This window comes from Sparus aurata, chromosome 17 (assembly GCF_900880675.1).
Source record: "Sparus aurata chromosome 17, fSpaAur1.1, whole genome shotgun sequence".
Taxonomy (NCBI): domain Eukaryota; kingdom Metazoa; phylum Chordata; class Actinopteri; order Spariformes; family Sparidae; genus Sparus; species Sparus aurata.
Window position 1 is genome coordinate 6448221 of NC_044203.1, and position 18826 is coordinate 6467046.

General features: G+C 40.6%; 1 protein-coding gene across 1 annotated transcript in view; it reads left to right on the top strand.

Annotated features, from left to right (window-relative positions):
- ascc3 (activating signal cointegrator 1 complex subunit 3) overlaps nucleotides 1-18826 on the top strand; it is a 169680-nt gene that overhangs the window by 7605 nt on the left and 143249 nt on the right. Inside the window, exons 4-5 of the mRNA XM_030394226.1 lie at nucleotides 2417-2994; nucleotides 11732-11849. Of these exons, the coding sequence (XP_030250086.1) occupies nucleotides 2417-2994; nucleotides 11732-11849 (696 nt within the window). The remainder of the gene's footprint in view (nucleotides 1-2416; nucleotides 2995-11731; nucleotides 11850-18826) is intronic.

An 18826-nucleotide genomic window follows, 5' to 3' on the forward strand; every position in this document is an offset into this window, starting at 1 on the left:
ACTTCAAGTGTTACCTGAACTTAATGAGTCAAATATGGAGCTCTCCCATGAAAGCCTGTGATGACTTTCATTTTGTTTTCTCTTCTCCTCATTCATGGCTGTATTTTTTTCCTCTCACTCACCAGTCAAGAGTAGCATTATTTGTTGTTGTGAAGCTCTCCAATGCTTTATGTGTTGAACCTGCCCTCTGCCTGTGTGACTGGATCCGAATAAAAAGTTGTTGTTAAGCACACTCCGGAGAGGATGAAAGCAGACAATTCTGCTCTGCTATGTGCAGCAACGAGTCTGATGCTTTTAGACCATTTTAATTGGTTTAAATCCTTTTCATCTGTTTTCTCTTTCCTCTGCCTCTCCAACCCTCACTCTATTCTGCTTCTGTCCCTCTGACATTTTTTTTCCACTAATTGGACAATTACTCTGCATTCCTTTTTGTTAAGTGCTGTTCTGGTTAAGCATGACTTGTTTGGAATATTATTTAAATAAGGTGCATGGACCTTAAACAGTGAGCTCATGCTGAAGCCTTTACTGCTCAGAGAAACAGCTGGTGATTCTTGTATGGAAGCTATGAACAGTTCAAAGGCCATACAAAAGAGTGCTACTATCTAGATACCACTAATGATAATGGAAAAGGTGAAGGTGATTGTTGCAGAAATCCCAATAATTATCCCCATCATTAAAATAATGATTAGTACATCAGCTTTAAATGTTCCTTTAGTTGGAATGTATAATTTCTTCTATATATAGGGCTGGACTTCACCATGTGGCAAGTTAGGCTACTCACTGGGCCCCCCAACAAAGAGAGCATCTTGTAGCTGTAGATTTACAGTGGATTTACAAGTGCTCTTTATATAATAATGAAGCAGATTACTTACAGTGCCATTTTTGGTATTTTCATACGGCAACATGTGGGAAATATATGAAAAACTGTAGTCCTTCATGGTAACCTAGCAGCCTTCAGTTGGCTACATGCGCCAGGTGCTACATGTCATTTTAAATCAAGATGAGAAAAAGAAAGCCATTTTCTCTTTAAGAAGTAAGTCACAGCTGGAAAGATGGTCCTGGCACAAAATCCAGGCTGTTTATGCAGTAGATAGAGGTAATCATTTTTTTAATTGGTGCTACACGACCAGAGAAAACAGATGTAATTGTAGTCTTTGCTTGTATGTGTACACAAAATACGGAACAACAATCTTTAGTGGATATATCGGCCTTAGAATCCACCTGATGTCATGTTTTGCCTCATTTGGCAGATTTTTGCCAGCAGAAGAGTGGGGAGCTCTGGGTCCATGCAAAATGAAATATGAAATCATCACAAAGCTCGTAAGCTGGTCAAAACAAGCCAACTACATACAGCTGTGAAACCTGGTATTCCTGCTTTGTGCAGGCTTCTCAAACAATGAGAAACAGGCTTATCATGATGGAGACAGAAAATTAACGCTCACAGTGTAAGCACCGTTGGTGGAAACTTCTCAAGTGGATTGATGATAACAGACCATTTGAGCAGGCCTTTGGTAAGGGTAGCAATGTACTGTGGTACGTTTTCCAGTCAGCTTTCCTAGTTGAGAATGTATTTAATGCTGAGCTGAAGACAACAAATAGCATTCTGATGGACTTGCTGCAGAAAAAATTTATATATTGTCAGTGTACCTACATGTTAAAACAGGCGGTCGAGGAGATGCTGAATGCGTGTGAAATAGACAAGCAACGTGTCAATGTCTTTTACGTGACAACGTAAGGAATATGTAAAAAGCAGTGGATGATATGGAGGAACCAAGCGTGGGCTGCGTCACTCACACACTTCAGCTGGCTGTACAGAGGGCCTGCTGTCACAGTGCAGCATCACAGACTCACCTGCTAACACAAGGAAGGTGGTAGGCCAATGTTGCAATAGCAAATGCAGAATAAGAATTCTTAATGCAGCTGTATTATCCCAAAAAATATTAGTTTAGGCTAAGTATTGGATCGGGACTCGGTATCGGCATTTACTAAATATTAAAGGACTCGGATCGGGGTAAAAAAAATTGGGATGTCCCAATCAGGTTTTTATGAGTTTGTCCCACCAGTTGCAGCATTCATATTTGGCCCCATTTGATTGTGGATTCATTACAAAAAAATTTTATCTGTTCATCTGCCGGTCACGTACATTTGGTTTTGTTTGTTGACAAAGAAATGGTATGTATTTCATGAAATACCCTTTTTCTAAAATGTTACTTAGTTTTAGGCTTGTTTTGGTTGTCAACAAATATTTGTCTTCATAATTTTCTTAAACAAAATTGTATGTATATACTCAGTGACTTTCCACCACCCACTGCTGAGTTAACAAGCTTTTGTCTATTTAGCAAATTTTGTACCAAATAACAAAATCTGCCTCTGGCTGGAATCAAAGTGTAAATATATGTTGTGTTTTGTTTTACAGTGGGGGCTGAACATGGTCAGGAGGCCATTGAAAGTGCTGCTGTCTTTCTGTTTGAGACCTTTCACAACAAAGACCATGTGGGCACAGAGGAGACTCGGGCCATTAAGCAGATGTTTGGTCCCTTTCCCTCATCTGGAGCTGAAGCCTCCTGTGCCTCTGTGGCTCGGCTGGTGGCTTCACTTGGAGACACCCGTGTTGAGGACTTTATCCAGACCCAGATCTCCTGTCACAACCCCCAGCGAGGCTCCACTTTCGGACGCAACATTGCCTTCTCGCATGAGTGCTACACCCTGGACCCACTGGAGGATCTGCCCTGCTCTGGTAACCATGAGGAGAAGGTAAGCCTAGACTTCATCAACTTCCTCAACAACCAGCAGAGTGGGAGGAAGATTACAAGTGAGGAAGAGATGTCCAGCTCAGGAAGATCTCTCAGTTCCGGGGATGGAGCCATCCTTAGAAGAGAGGTGGAGAAGTATCTAAATGGAGGCAACATGATCTCATCCAGCCCAGAAGAGCTGTGCACCTCCCTGTTTGAAATGCTGGCCTCACACAAGAGCGATGATGAGCTGCAGAATGAGGTTTGTGACACCAGTTATTATATGTTATAAGCCAAAATGTGCTTAGTGCGCCACCTTCATCTGTAAAATCAACTAATACAATGTATATTATGGAATCCTGACAAACGATTTGCCCGACTTACATGAGGGTCCAGGTTTGGTAATTTGACCAAGATGAATAAATGATAACCGTGCACTAAACCTACTTCGACACACTTTAAGTTTAACTGATAAAGACCTGATACTTACTGTTACAATTTTTTGTAAACACGAAACATTCAGAGAAAGCAAGCTTTACCAATTACACGATGAGGGCAGCCTGTGTATGTAGCCTGTATGGTGAAACACCGGCCAGTGTTAACACTTCAGGTTTGGAAATTGCATGTAAGGAACGGGAAATTACCAACTAGCATAATTGAAACTTCTTTGACAACTTAAGCGACATGTCCACAGGGGCATCATTTAGCGCGAGCCCTTGCCTTACCAAAAAAGGCTACAACCTCTGTCAACCATGCAAACACTCATTGGCTGCACCTGACTGAATGAAAACGAAATGCCAGCCAAACCAACATGGCAACTCATTTGGAGACTTTCTGTGTTTTAATGGATGTTCCTTAGTTTCCAGAGGCATCGCATTGCCACGCCACTGATTTACAGTAGCTAGGACATTAGGCAGAATCCAGTTTGAAATTAGAATAGCATGATCAGCAGCAGTTGAGTAGAAGTAGAGGTTTTCCTGGAGATGTGTATATATAGAAAAGAAAGACCAGCTGTTTATCAACTGCTTTTTGGAAAGTAACCAAACATTATCATTCATTATTTGGGGTAATTATATTGTGATAATTTGTGGCGTAATTTAAAAAACATTTCAAAAAGGTTTCTTGTTAATAATCACCTACTTACCATGGAATATCCAGACCTGTATTCCTCAAGGTGATTTTGTTCTTAAGCTAATTGCTATGATGGCATGAGAACAATTGTGGTGACCCAAGTAAGGTATCAACATTTATATATTCTTTAGCAAATCAAACAGAAACTGTAGACATGCTTTGCTTATAAGGTGGACATAATCGCCTCATCCTCAATGAGAATTACAACCTTGTCTTGACATAATTCATCAGATGAACTGTACGTTTACAGTCTAACCACATTTTGGCACAGTCTTATCAACTTTTTAGTTCAGCTTATGAGCGCAATAAAAGAAATCAGGTATGTCCAGGGCAAATTGCTTGGGCATGTAAAGGTGTTTAGTTTCAGAATATGTAAGGCTGTATTATGTGCTGTATTAGCTGGGACTTTTGCTGTCCATCTCTTGTATAAGAAACAGCTTTTAACCTGGGTTGGGTAGGTTTCTGGCTTTGCAAGTCTTGGCCAATGTACTAGCTTAAATCGGTTTGATGCAGGTGGAGAGAGTTAAGTTGGTGCCTCCATGTCATTTGATCTGCTACTAAAGTGCACTTCACATGAGCATTTGAAAGCCAGGAATTCACTTTATAGACACTCTTTGTTGCCAATTTTTCATGTGCTTGCAGTTTTTGTATTTGGAAATTATATAGATACTTGTTTGGTTTTGCACCTTACCATATCATCAAATAAGTTACAGTACAATCATAGCCTTCATGTCAACTTCAATGTCTTTAATACTCAGCTCAGCAGCTGTGGTGTGAAAGCATCAGATTTTCACATAGTCCGAGAAATATATAACTTAAGTCCTGGTCTTAAGTAAAGTGGTAGTTTGAGTCTTTTGATGTGGGGATTTGTGAGGTGGTCCCTGCTCAGTGTATTACCTGCAGTAGATGACAGTCAGCTCTCCTCCTGTGTGGAGATGGGGATAGGGAAGCAGTACTGCTAAAGGGGGCTGACAGCAAGACACATTTTATCCACCTAAAAGAAGGCACACCTAAAAATAGATATATATCAGTTTAAATGTGTGCTATATTTCAAACCTGTTTGGTGCTTTACATATCTTCCAGACAGCTGCTGAAAGTCTGACCGAAACAGCTGATCTGCAGGCACAGCTACGATGATGCATAGAAATACTGATGTTGTAATATTGAGGGAAATCTTGTCCCAAAGGACAGGGCTGTCCTATGGCAATGTAAAGCACCAATATTATGCATTTTTATGTGTGCCTTCTTTTAGGTGGCTAAAATATGTGTTGCTGTCAGTGCTGTTCAGCAGTACAATGCTATTGGCGCTACACGCTGCTTCTCCACACAGGGAGAGCTTGATGGTCATACACTGCAGGTAATACACTGACCAGGGTAAGCACCTCATACAATCCTAAAACAAAGAACCTAAACTATCACTTGGAGTTATAAAGTCCAAGAGCAACATGGAATGCCTCCTTGATTGGCTCCTGACCGCTCTGTAAGTCACCTTTGAGTGCAGTAGAGGAGGTTGTTCCAGCATCTGGTTCAAAAGTGGTTTTGCTCTCTCGGCTAACACTATAGCTAATACTGGAGCTAACAGCTTCAGAGCAGAGCAACATAACTGAGATACGCTCCCCTCTGTTTCATCAGCCTGCTCTAATTTCACTCCTCTCTGTTCTCCTGTGTTGCCCTGTGTTCAGTTAAAATAAAGTTGGACTGTCAGAATTTGATTTTGGTGATTGTCAGCTGAGATTTTGAATTGTCAGTGTTGAGAGGGCAACCCTTCTATTGATTTTATTGACCAATTTGAACTTGAACTTACATTTTTCACGTCAAATCTTAACGTGGCATTTCCGTGACATAACATTTGACCTGTCATAATGGTACTTGCAATGTATTGTAGCTTGTATTGATTCTATAACCTTGACCTTCTTAAGCAGGCCTTTTGGGTTTGATCCATATGTGGAATTTATCATATTCCCGCTATTATACGGAGTCATCCTTGGCCTTTACCTTTCAGACTGTTGAGACATTTCAACTTTCTGAATGACCTTTATTGGTGATAAAGGTCCTTTGGAAATATAAGCAAATCAACAGAAGCTGCTAATATTGGCCCCCCAGCCCATAACCTGGTTTCTAAACTTTAGAGGCTAGAACGATGGATGAATGGGTGGAAATTTCTTGATTATAAGATGCATGGTGGACATCTTAAAATCTCTCTCAATAACTAATATTTGCCACTTTCCCCAGAAGCAAACGTCTGCAATCATGAAGAATTTAATGAGCTAGCTAATCACCCAGTCATTGAGGAAGTGCTGCCAACTCTGCTGTCCAGTACTGAGAGAGGTGTGTGCAGCATATTTGTGATATTTGCCACATTCAGTAAGTGCCCTGGTAGTCCTTCGATGTGAGCAAGACGATATTTTTGTGGTATTTTTCAGTGGTTTTAATGCACTGCTGACAGATTCATGTTTTTCTTTTTTATGTACTTAGGTACTGGTATTGATGAGATGTAGCTTTTTTGTAGATTGTTGCCCTCTTAATATTGAATGGAATTCATCGATCAAAAGAGAATGCAAATATATTTTCATAATTTATAAAAAATTATGAAAAAGTGGCTTGTATAGAAAATTGAGGATTCTTAAGATGATGCATCAAGGATTGTTGTGCATTTACATCGTAATCAAATTGTGAGGCCGGTGAAGATTCACACCTCTAAAGATTAGCATGTTGATGATTTTTTCTTCCCCTTGCATTTTCACCAACTTCTATTCTCCACCTCCCTCATACATAAAATACTTTTCTATTGTCCGTATAGCTGCTCTGTTGCTCCCCCAGCCTCCGTTCTTTCCTCTCTCTCTCGATCTATTGCTTCACCACAGAAGCAGAATTGTACAACTTCAGCAGGTTACAGTTGGTTCCAATGTTTCTCACGTAGTTGACATTTTGAAGCGAGCTCTCCTTCTGAGGTGTGTGTGTGTGTGTGTCAGAAAAAGAGGGGAAGACTGAGTGCACCTTCAGGCTTTCCATGCGTTTACCTTTGTGTGACTCTAAAGTAAACAGTAAAGTTTAAAGGCTTTCACCTCAGAGTCATTAAAGCTGACAATGGACAGAACATGCTATCTATTATTTCTCATTGCTGACATTTTGTGGTAGTTGCTGAGTTCTGGTAGGGGGATGATAAAGTGAAACCTAATAAAATTGTTAAACAATAATCTTTTTGGATTAGGACCATTTTGAATGGGATGACAGATCTTTCATTCTGTTCACTCCAGTCCACATAGCATCAAAAGTTAGGAAATGTGTGCCACATTTGTAAGGAAGAGGTAAGGAGGTTCTTTACAAATGTGGCACCATTTAAAAGGGAAATAAACAACCTTTCCAACGCTATTAGATATATTGCCAAGAAGCATTGTTACAACAAATAAATAATCTACCAAACACAAATTCCCTTACTTTATTGTGCTATGTTTACATTATACCATAGGTATACATCACTGCAAAAGAGAGCACACAGCTCTGACTGGCCAACTCTCTAGAGCTCTATAGAGCAGAAAGGACTTGAGAGATCGTTAATGCTATTATGAGAAGTTAAAAATTATGAGAAGTTAAATGAGAAGTTAAAAAGAGAAATATGTTGGTTCAATATAAACTATGGTGGGACAAATAAGGCAGGATGACACAATCTAACCTCTGGTCTTAATTGAGACATCAACTGTTCTATCTGTACATCTATCTGGATGCAGAGTTCAGTTAGCTCAATGGGGCTGATGGGAATATTGCTGTTGAGCTACATTTCTGTATTTTACAGAAGTACAAATGTGCTTGCACATCCCTTCAGGTGGTGAAAGCCTGATTTAGTGGCCAGAAATTCTTCAGAAAATTTCTGAAAACCTCCTTTGCCTTCAGCATCGTATAGTACAACACGTGTATGAATGTGTCCTGGCCCCAGATGGAGCTTCAGGCTCATTATGGTCAATGCCATGGTGCTTGTATTGATGGTTGTCAAAAAGGCATGATGACAGTGGGGGAATAACAGTGTGGGCAGTTGTGTGTGTATTTGTGTGATGTGTTGTAATAGTCGTGCTTGTTTGGCTGGCACAAAGCTGAGCATGTCCAATTTCCTTTTCCGTGTTATTAGAGGTTGGTGTGACAGTCCAATAATATGGCTCTAAACTCCCAGAGAAATTGTGTCCTCCACTGTCTCTTGCCCCTCCCCAGCGAAGCAGAGTGTTGCTGTCAGTGTCACAGCTGCCTCTGAAGATGGGGCACTCTGCTGTGGGACCACAAGGTGTCGGGGCATGAAAGGGCCTCTCCAACTCTGTGGAGAGTTGGCCCTACAAAGCTCTAGGTTTGCAGAACAGCCACCTCCTGCTGCAGTTCTAACTTGTGGGTTTATGGAAGGGACTTAGTTGAGTAATGCGAGGCAGCAGAGAGAGAGGTGGGAGATTTTGCGTTGTGTTTAAACAGACTGTTCACTTGAGATGTTTTTATTGTCTTATATTTAAATGTGTAATTGATACATATATTTATGCCCAAATATGTATTTTCACTAGAGATGCCATGGTGAGGAAAGGTTACGAGGTAACACTGTAAATATATTGTTATTTTTTAAAACACAAGGGTTTAAAAATATATATGTTTGAGTCCTTTGTGCTAAATCTTTTTTGGAAAAGGGAGTGTTGATGATGAATTGAGGATTCTTACAGCCTGCAATGTTTCCCACATAATCAGACTTTAATTGTGGTGGTGGCTGTCCAGCTAGGGTGCTATAGAGCATGCGCACTCGGGACCAACCGAGACGGCTAACTTTAGTTTAGTGCTGAGCTACCTTGGATGGGGATAAAATGTAACTGGGCGGCTCTTCTAGACTCTCCAAATACTATTGAACCGCATTGCCCAAATTCTGACAGTGAGTCGAGTCATTGCGGGGGTTGTGAGGCTTTTATTACCGTTTTACAGATGATGAAGATGAAGCTGCTCTGTAGTCAGATGGTACTGTATTGAAGCAGTTACTTCTGTAATTTCTGCCAGTTGGCAGCAGGATGAACAGAATAGGGTTGGAGTCGGTGTCTTTGTCGTTAAGTGTCCTTTGAGCTCTGTGCAGACAACTCACTTCACCAATGTCAAAGATGCACTGTAGGTGGTACCAGTGAAGTCCTGGGTGATGCCCATGAATCCATGTCAGTTTGTGATGTTTCCAGTAGGGGTCAACTGATAAAACCTTTTTCAGGGCCTATACTGATTATTCAAAATCAAGGAGACTGATAACTGATATATTTAGAACCAGTGTTGATTTGCAATAGAAATTAAAATGTTCTAGATTTTAGAACAACCAGTGATGGACTGAACCTAAGAAGAATTGACTCTAGTACTGTTCTAAAATAAAGTTTTTAAAGAACTTTGTTTGAGTTTGTCCTTTTTCGGCAAGTTTATACTTCCCCTCTGCTACATTTAATTGGCCAAATTATCATCAGTCTGACAGAAAATGACCGATAATGTTAATCGACCAAATGCTTAATATCGGCCCCTGATTATAGGCCAAGTCCACGATCGGTCTACCCCTAGTTTCCAGTCAGAATGCTAATACATTTCCTGCTGTTGCAGCTTCACAGTAAAAGCATTTAACTGTTGAAACACAAGCTGTGTTTAATACTGTATCTACAAAACAAAACAAAAATCATCTTTGGAATTTGTTGACAGTGAATCATTTTGAAATATCACAGCAAGTGATAGAACAAGAACGAGCAGCCACATTGAGCTGTTAAATTCAGAGCTGCTGGTGACAGGCTGCACACTTCCAGATTCTTAGTGAGGTAACAAACTCTTTTTCCCTTATTAACATTATCAGTTCCTGATAACCATTGGGTTTAAATCTGAAACATTGCCACATAGGTGCTTTTGCTTTTTGCTTTTAACAAAAAACCTGCCACAATTGTTTGGGCTTTGTCAGGAAACTCTTTTTACTTTCCACACATGATAAGTGGAATCTCATTCTTGCTGCTCCATCTGCGACTCTGCTGCTGCTGTACAGAGCAGACACTTGCAGTTTTATAATTGTAGGGTCCATCGTCCAATGAAAAAATATAAATCTAATCATCCATTTGTTTGGGGTTAGGGGTTTGCTTGAATTTGTCTGCGGACAAACTAAACCTTTTACAGTGGTGACTCAATTCAAATAATGCTTTAGTTCTGTTTACTGGGTGAAAAATTGAGTAGGCAAGGTTGAATATTTAATCACGAATAAAGCAGGAGAACAAGAGAGAAGGTCACAAGCATTTATACTCCTGAACTGTAGCCTTGCAGATGTTAACTTATTATGCAGTTAATGCTTAAGAACTGCTCTTGCTGCAGGATGGTGAACTGTGCAAACGCCATCTGAAGGAGAAACACTGCCTCTCAATCCCAGTGGAACCCACACCTAATCTGTCAACTCCAAGGACAGAATTCATGAGAGTCATTAAAAACATCCCTTTGAGCAGGTGAAGCCCCAGCCCTCCCAGCCACCTCCCACCCACTGCCAGCATGAAGTACACTCAACTCTAATAAAACAGAGACATTTGCAGGGACCAATAGAAATTTAGAACAGATATAAAAGAGACCACAGAGGGAAACAAAGATAACCCCAACAAAGACGATGGCTGACCTGACATCAAAGTGCGTCTGTTGTTTTAGTTACCTGCTGTGCTCACTATTGCCTTCCCGAGGGAGGACAGACTGAAAGAGCAAGCCATAACACCATCCTGAAACCAACCCTCAAAGGAGAGGGGGAAAGAACTGCATTGTTTTACAGGTTCAGATTACATACCCAGGTGCTCAGGTCTGCTATTTTCCAATTAAAAACTCACAAGCTTTCATTCATCATTGCTTTCATTTTGGTCTCGCAGTAATATTTCCGACTGTCTGTGCTGTTGGGTTAGGCGATACAACAGAACACCAACATCCTAGCGACCAGCATTTCCCAATACACATGCACAGGTGTGTGTGCCCCTCACAGGAGTGGATGGTTACAAAAATGAATAAATTGACAAATAAAAAAAAAAACCCTGATCACTGGTGTGATTGGCAGCCTACACATATTTTTCTTACCAAATAAAGAAACAGAAACACCCTTGTAATTCAAGCTTCTCTTTTTCACCAAAGAAATGAACTTAATTGCCCCGTTAACTCATTGTTAAACACAGTCATTTCAAATTCTACAGAAAGAAAATAAAACTCACCAACACCATCTTGGTTTGTGTCTCCATTGTTCCAACAATCACAAATTCTGGTTTGGTTAAAATAAACCCTTAATTCACTGAATTACCAGGAAATGTGAAAATATTGTGTCTGTATGTTGTTTTTCCCTGCTCACTTCCTCTAACATTGCAACTAGGTTAGTTTGGTGAACAAGAGTCTGTCACTGAGAAGCAGCTGTCACATGTTCTTCAGAGGCAGACCATTAAATTAGGAAAATAAAATTACGAGAATGGCCCAAACCCCCCCCAGCAAATGATGTAATCGCCAATAGCTGATATATTCATCCAATCGCCCGAGCCTACTTGTGCAGCCCTGTCTCCACTATGCTTTTAATTGTGTGCTGATGATGCTGTGCACAGAATTTCTTGTTGTTGTTGTTTTTCTGTCACTTTCTAAGTGCCAGGTGGCTATGTTTGGGAGGCTAAGCGGCAGAGCATATTCTGTACCAGGCGGATGGTAATTACCAGGTGTTCAGCCTTGGCAGTAGCAGCCGTTTGCGGAGGGGAGGGTTGGTGAGCCATAGGATGTGTATACATGTTTGGATTAGTGTGTGTGGTGGTAGCTTTCCTGCTGTTGCTATAGAGGACTGTATTTTTGGCTTGCAAACTACCTATTTTCACCCCCTTCCTTGTACTCTGTCCCTCCAGCTGTTTGAGCTACTGGGCCCAGAGGGGCTGGAGATGATCTCAACTTTTCTCCAGCAAAGGGGTGCCATCGTCAACTCCCTCCTCGCCATACCATCTGACAAGACTGGCTACCCACCAGGTGAGACAGCCTAAGGTTACTAGGTTACTAGTTGTATTGACAATATGAGATAGTTCTGATTACCAGTTATGACTTCATGTTGATAAAGGAAAAAAGCAGAAGTTTAAAGACACAATGACTGAATGTATTTCAGTCTCGAGATTTGAGTGAGAGGCTATTTCTGCATTTCTCTTGATGGATATTATAATGCACAGAATAAAAAGTGCAATTTGTTGACTAGCTATATCATAAGGGTGACTTGGCTGTCCTGACTCCTGTCCCTTTTCAGTCAACACAAACTATAGTAGCCATTGCCAAGTTTTTAATGACAATTGAAGAAAGATGCTGATTCAACACCATGATATGAAGCAGTTGATGGTTTCTGTTGAAAAAGAAACCATTAAAAGTTGGACCCTTCTCCCTGGTTCTAAAATACCAAGACAGCAGGCTTAATTTGTGTGTGAAAGTGAATCTGTGCATGTGTGTGTCACTCAACCCTGACCTGCAGCTCACTCAGACAGAGCAGATGCCTGATATATATCTTGATATTTTTAAATCTCCTCTATTAAGATGCTAAGTCTATGCATGATTTGCCCCATGGGTACATGTATCTAGGAAATAAGAGGGGACCCAGAGTAGACCCCAGGGGGATTCCAGACAACAGAAGACAACAATAGGAAGAGGCATCTCTGAGCACAACTGAGATGGGCCTGTTTGACGGACAGGAAATGATTCCATTCAGTGCCACTAACACTGATGTAGATTTTTATATTCTTGTAGTATATTCATATTCTAAGGCTGAGCTCTGGTCAAGATGTATTAACATAGATAATTTAAGATCAGTGCAGTGTGAGGATCGAAAACCAAATGCATTCTTATATTTGATAATTGTTGATAAAATAGATAATTTGAGTAGATACAAATGGCTGCTAAGAGATTTTAAAAAGCATTTAAAATTAAAGCTGCAAGCAGCGATGAATGGGCCCTCGCATTCCATGCGCATCGGGGCATGCTGCCATCGGGGTGTGCTGCATAGATGTATTCAGGGCAAGACCCTCTACATGTTTGAGCAATTTGGAGTAGATGGCATTTTGTATTTCGAAGTTATACTGAGTTGATGGTTTTATAGCGAAGCATCAAAATGGACCACACCACCAGGTGTGACATAGGTGAAAGCTTTTGATGAAATGCAACTTGCAAATCAGTGAAATGGCATAGGAGGAGTTCAGGCCCTAATAATGGCCAGACCATTTTCTAATAATGAAAATGACAGACTTCCTGTATGAGTGACAGTTTGGTGTGGTGGATGTTTTTTGTGCGTCTGGTTATGATACACATGCATACCGAATTTTGTTCATGTATGTGCATGTAGGAGGTGGGTCTTGGATTTATTAAAATATTCCAGGGGGCGCTATAGAGTCCCCTGATAACGCCTTTTGTCAGCTATCATCAGGAGGGCATTGTCAATGATTTTACCAAGTTTTGTCTTAATCCGACCAACCGATGTGGAGATATAAAATACTTCAATTTAAACGGCGCCACCTAGTGGTCATCTGGCAAAACTTTTCACAGATCCTCAGAGGCTCATGGGGAAGTAGTCACCTGAGTTTCATGTCATTCGGACAGACCAATGTGGACATATGCAACACTTTGTGTTTTGAGCAAAATGTACAGGAAGTTATTTAATAACTTGAGTATTGTTTGGAATATCAAAATTGTTTTAATAACTTTTTGTCAGGAGAGTCCACAGATGCTGTATGCAAAGTGTAAATCGGTGAAATCCCCTGTGAGGAGTTAGAAAAGTAGGCTTGCAACATTTCGCGAATTTGCCTTAAAAAAAAGGTAGGTGGAAATGGGCGTGGCCTATACCATGAGATTCAGCACAATTCAGTGAATGCGTGGATATAAGGTTTTTGAATGTGCGACAAAGTATATGTGAGTTATAAGCCAAAACGCACTTTCCTTGATTATAGCGCCACGTAGTGGTGGAAATTGAGGACAACAATAGATTATGAAATCTTTTGGCAGGTGTGACGTATATTCCAAGTTTGATGAGTTTTGGGGTATGTTCAGGCAGTGAAAAATGCAATAATTTGGAATTAAATGTCATCATTCGAAAAACAATAGGGTCCTCGAAGGTCGTGACCTGCTCGGGCCCTAAAAAAGGACCCAGAGGGAGCTTATTGAAGACCTGGTGAACAGTGGCATGTTTAAAATTGCAGGATAAATGACAATGGACAGAAAGCAGTTAATGGTGGCTAAAATATCCGGAACAACTCACTTTAATACTTTTTTATTAACACAATTTTAGCCCACAGTACAGTGAACTATCAATCACAGGAGAATACTTTACAGACACCAGTGCTTCCACTTTTTTTATGGTGAGGTTAAAAATCTGTGTTTCTTAGTTGGAGCCTCTCAAGCTTTGTCCTTTGTATTTTACTCACCTGAACTTCGGGACAAAATCCTCTTCTACATAAAGGACACTAACTGCTATTCTAACTGTCAGTCCACATGAATGCATTGCTACAACCATAACAAAGTTATCAAGCATAATATCTCTGTAGATCGCTCTGATTGTTTCAATATCTGTAGTCACTACTCATCTATCATATCTCAGGAACCAGGAAAAGTACTCTCCTCATCTGACAGTGTCCAGTAATTTAATAGTAATTGTGCTGATGGTTGGTTATTTTATTCTTTTGAAAATGAAGGGTGTAAAAAAATTCTTGCTGGCGCTTTCCTCCTATAGTTTGGTGAAGACAGAAGTGCCCAAACATATTCTTCTAGGGTATATTGGAGCAATTCCAGCTTTAATGTATTTAACATGCAAGTTCTTAAACATGAAGACATTTGCTCTTTCCGTCTTGTTATGATGGAAAATGTTACTTGACAAACCAAGAACACTGAAAAAATTCCATAGTTTCTTTCTATACTTCTCCTTTTTCTTTTTTTTGTTTCTAAATGCCTGTTTGAGATGGAACCAAATATGAATACATTATTTGCCTAAGCACAGATGACGTACCCTGAACAGATGCAAAAGACACCTGAATTTGTGGAGTAAAGCGCATAAATGTCCGTACACACAATTACTTCAGTAAACAGTTGTCCAATGATGGTGGAGTTGTGAAAGACCATGTGAAAGAAGCGAAAAAGTACTCTATGTTTAGTGAAAATGTGTGTGTATGTGTTATATATTCATTTTTTATATACACACACACACATAGACTCTGTTACAGCATGTTTCTCAGAACCTAAAACTCTGTCATTACCTGCACAGGTTGTAAAGCCACCTGAGACTAATTGTTTTTTGAATTCCAGCTATATGAATAACATTTGGTTGATTATTCTGACGAGTATAACTGACTTCAATTTAGGATTGTCTTCTCAACGAACTTCAAGACCATTTCAGTACAGTTAGTTGAAAATTAATCTATTGTATTATGCTGAAATGTTGGCGCATCTATTCAGCTAAATGAGAGTTGTAGTTGAAACTTGCGTTAACAAAGAAGTGTGGCAACTCTATAATTATATTTTGCTGTCTAACTAGTTCACTAGATGTTGGCATTAGCATGCAGCAAATTCAGCTGTGCTGACGCTGCTGAGGCTCACGCTGAAAGCTAGAGGAAACAGCCATTGCTAAGTTAAGCAAGCCAATGCCAATGTCTCTTATGGATGAACAGTATCATGCAAGAAGCAATTATTTCAACATAAACAACTCTACCTTATATTGTGCTAGTAACAATGTTATAAATACCATGACTAATAAATATAAAGTTTGTCAAACATGTAGCTGTTCAATCTCGTGTGGTGACTTCGCGATTTTGGTCAACTAGTGCAGTGCCCGTAAGAAAAATGTATTCATATAAAAAAGTGGGAGGTTAATTAGTTTTTCATGGATGGCCAAATGAGGCTGTGTTTGAAGGTGGGACGTCAGGGATATTTAGGTTTGTTGTGAAATCCGATATTCCAGGGTATAATTGGCTGTTTTTGACTATTTTTGATTTTGCCATTATATTTCCCCTTAAAAACTATTTACTTGGTGTCATTATTTTCAGCACAACCTCACATGTGTGACTGTACAGTTATTTATTTATTTTGACATACTGTATTAACACAATGGACCTAAAATCACAAAAAAAACATAAAATCCGAGTAGAAAAAGTTAGATTTTTTTACTGTGAAAACCACAAATATGTTTAACAAACCATTTTTTTTTTTTTACTTATAATGCAAATATAAATTGTTGTTTGCTAAATTTGTGCATACATTTAAAAAATTTACAAAGTTATTGTAACTATTTACATTTAATTGCAGGCAATGCTCAGGTCTGCCTGTGCTCCTTAAGAGCTGCACTGCCTGCTCCACATTCAGCATCTTCTCATTGTTCTGACTCATTAAACGAAAAACCGACTCCACTACACACTAAACACACTACACCAAACACTACATAACACAATAACTACACACTCCAAACATGCTAAATGTAACAAATCTCTCAACTCTCAATATCGCTGTCCGACCGTCGTTGCCTGTCAATCATCCACCTAGGTCCCTCCCACAACTTCCTGTTCCTCAACAACCAAACTTGCTGCTTGGACACTTTCGTGACAAAAGCCCGTTTTTACCATTTCTTCCTGCACCAGACACAAAGTAAACGTGACGGCAATGTTCGCGAAAAAGCGTGGCGGACATTATTTACCCAAGGTCCGGTTTTGGACGTGCCGATGCGTCCGGTCCGTCGCCTCGGGAGGTGGGCCTCAAGCTACACACGAACATCCACAGATTCCGATTCCACTTTGTTGTCCGCGCGTCTCCGGATCTCCTCAGACCCGAACAGACTCGGTCCGGACTCGTTTAATCTCATTAATCCACAACAGTCAGTTTAGATGCACAGAACAGAACAGAACGGGACCGAACCACCGGCAAAATCCCGGTCCAGCTCGCTCCGCTGCAGGTATAAATCTGCTTGTTTCTTCAGGTATGTCGTGGGCTTGAGCTCTGCAGTGATTGGCTCTGGTGCGCACGTGGCCACGGTGTGCAGTGATTGGCTCTGGTGCACACGTGATTGTGGTGGCTCCTTGGACAATGCTCGGCGGAATTTGTAAAGCATTTATGAAATAATTTATTCATGGTATCATTGGAGTCCAAGCAAATGCTTAGATGCACACCACTGAACCACGCAGCAGCCATGTTGAAAGTCTCAGGTCAGTGTGATCCTGACCCGCAGCGATATTTGACAGAAACACACACACACACACACAGACAGACAGAGATTCCTTGTATTTATGGATGGATGCTCGCTCACACCCAAGGAATGCAAGCACAAGATATGGCATGTCACTTAACTGCTGCTAGGACTGCTAAAGAGAGTATCTTACCTGCTCTATATTAGATTAATGGTTGTGATTGGCCTGAAGAAAAACAGGTTGGTTAGAAATCTGTCTGAACGGGTTGGGGGTCAGACTCATCTGCCAGAGCCTATGAAAACATAAGCTTGCAGCTTTGTTTGGTTCCCTGTGAAGGATAAAGCTTGAACAATTGCATATTTTATTTATGCTATTGCTCAGATTTTGAAGCAAGACATATTGAGTAGATGTTAGGGAGCGCCTTGGAAGTGCAAAGAGAACTTTTCAGATTTTTGTTAATAGCTTTTTCATTTTGTCTTAAAGGAGTCATCACCCGGAAATCGCAATTTCTCTCGTTAAATCATGCATATTGGTGTTGGACCTCTGTTGAAACTTGCCTGAAAAGCTGGAGTTTGAAAGTGGCTTTTTTTTTCGCTTTGGCTCTTTTTCGGAACAGGAATAGTGCACAAAGGTGTGCGTTCCTAAAGCACGAGATTTTGACTCTGCTCCTGTGGTGACGTTACCACAGGAGGCTACTTGCATATGCATCGGCTCACAGCCGTCCTCAGCCAGATTGAGCACGCCGAATCTGCTTATTTCTCTGTCATTTTCACGCCATACATCGTCACCGCCAGCATTAAAACTCAGGTCTTATGTAAAACACGAGTGTGAAAAGTAAGAAGGAAAAAAAAATAATTTACCATTCAGAGACGTCCTGCTGTAACGTGTCTCTTCCACCTTCTCTGCCTCTCTCTCTGTCCTTCCTGCGGCCAATCAACGCGCACCTCATTACATATTAATACAATGCACATCCGGACCGGTCAAAACCTCGCGCATAATCTCGCGTGAGAAAGTCGCAGTATGAAAAAGGGTCAGAACAAGCTCTATGTTTGATTTTTTTTTTTTTTTTTTTTTCTAATAAGTTTTAAGAATTGATCCAAAGCGATCCAAGAGGGACTGGATATGTAAAAAACCAGGTGATGACTCCTTTAAATGCTTAGAGCTAAATAAATGCTAATGTAGGCTGTGGTTGCTGGATGTGTTATAGAATGCTTGCCAACACATTCAATATATCAACTTACTGTAATTGGGTAACAATATTTTAAAATTGAATTATTTCCGAGGCTCAGTGGGCACAAATAGCTCGGCAGAGTTATGCAGTGTGGCCCAATGAGCCCAAGCTTATCTTTAATCATAAACGCATTACAACAAATGTTCTACTCCCATTCGTCACTTATACCTGGATCTTTTGTTGATGGAATTCAATTTATTTAATTTTTTAAACTACTTTATTGGTAGTCAGCTTCAGAGATGACAGAAAACCAGGTCAGAGAGAGGGGGAGTGACACACAACAAAGGGCCCCAGGCTGGGACTTGAACCCAGGGGCGCTGCAGCAAGGACCAAGCCTCTGTACATGGGACGCCCGCTCTACCAACTGAGCTAAGCGGCGCCTTGTGATTTAAATATTATCTTTATTTTGTGTGTATCTTAACTCATACTCCCACAGGGTTTCCCCCAGAAAACTTGCTAAGCCCGGTGGTAGGTTGGAAGGGCGGCCCACCGGCAGCAAAGCATGTTTCTTTTTGTGACAGGGGCCTGACACAGGCCAGCAACTGACTGATGGCAGTGCCCTATAGGTAACAGATTCA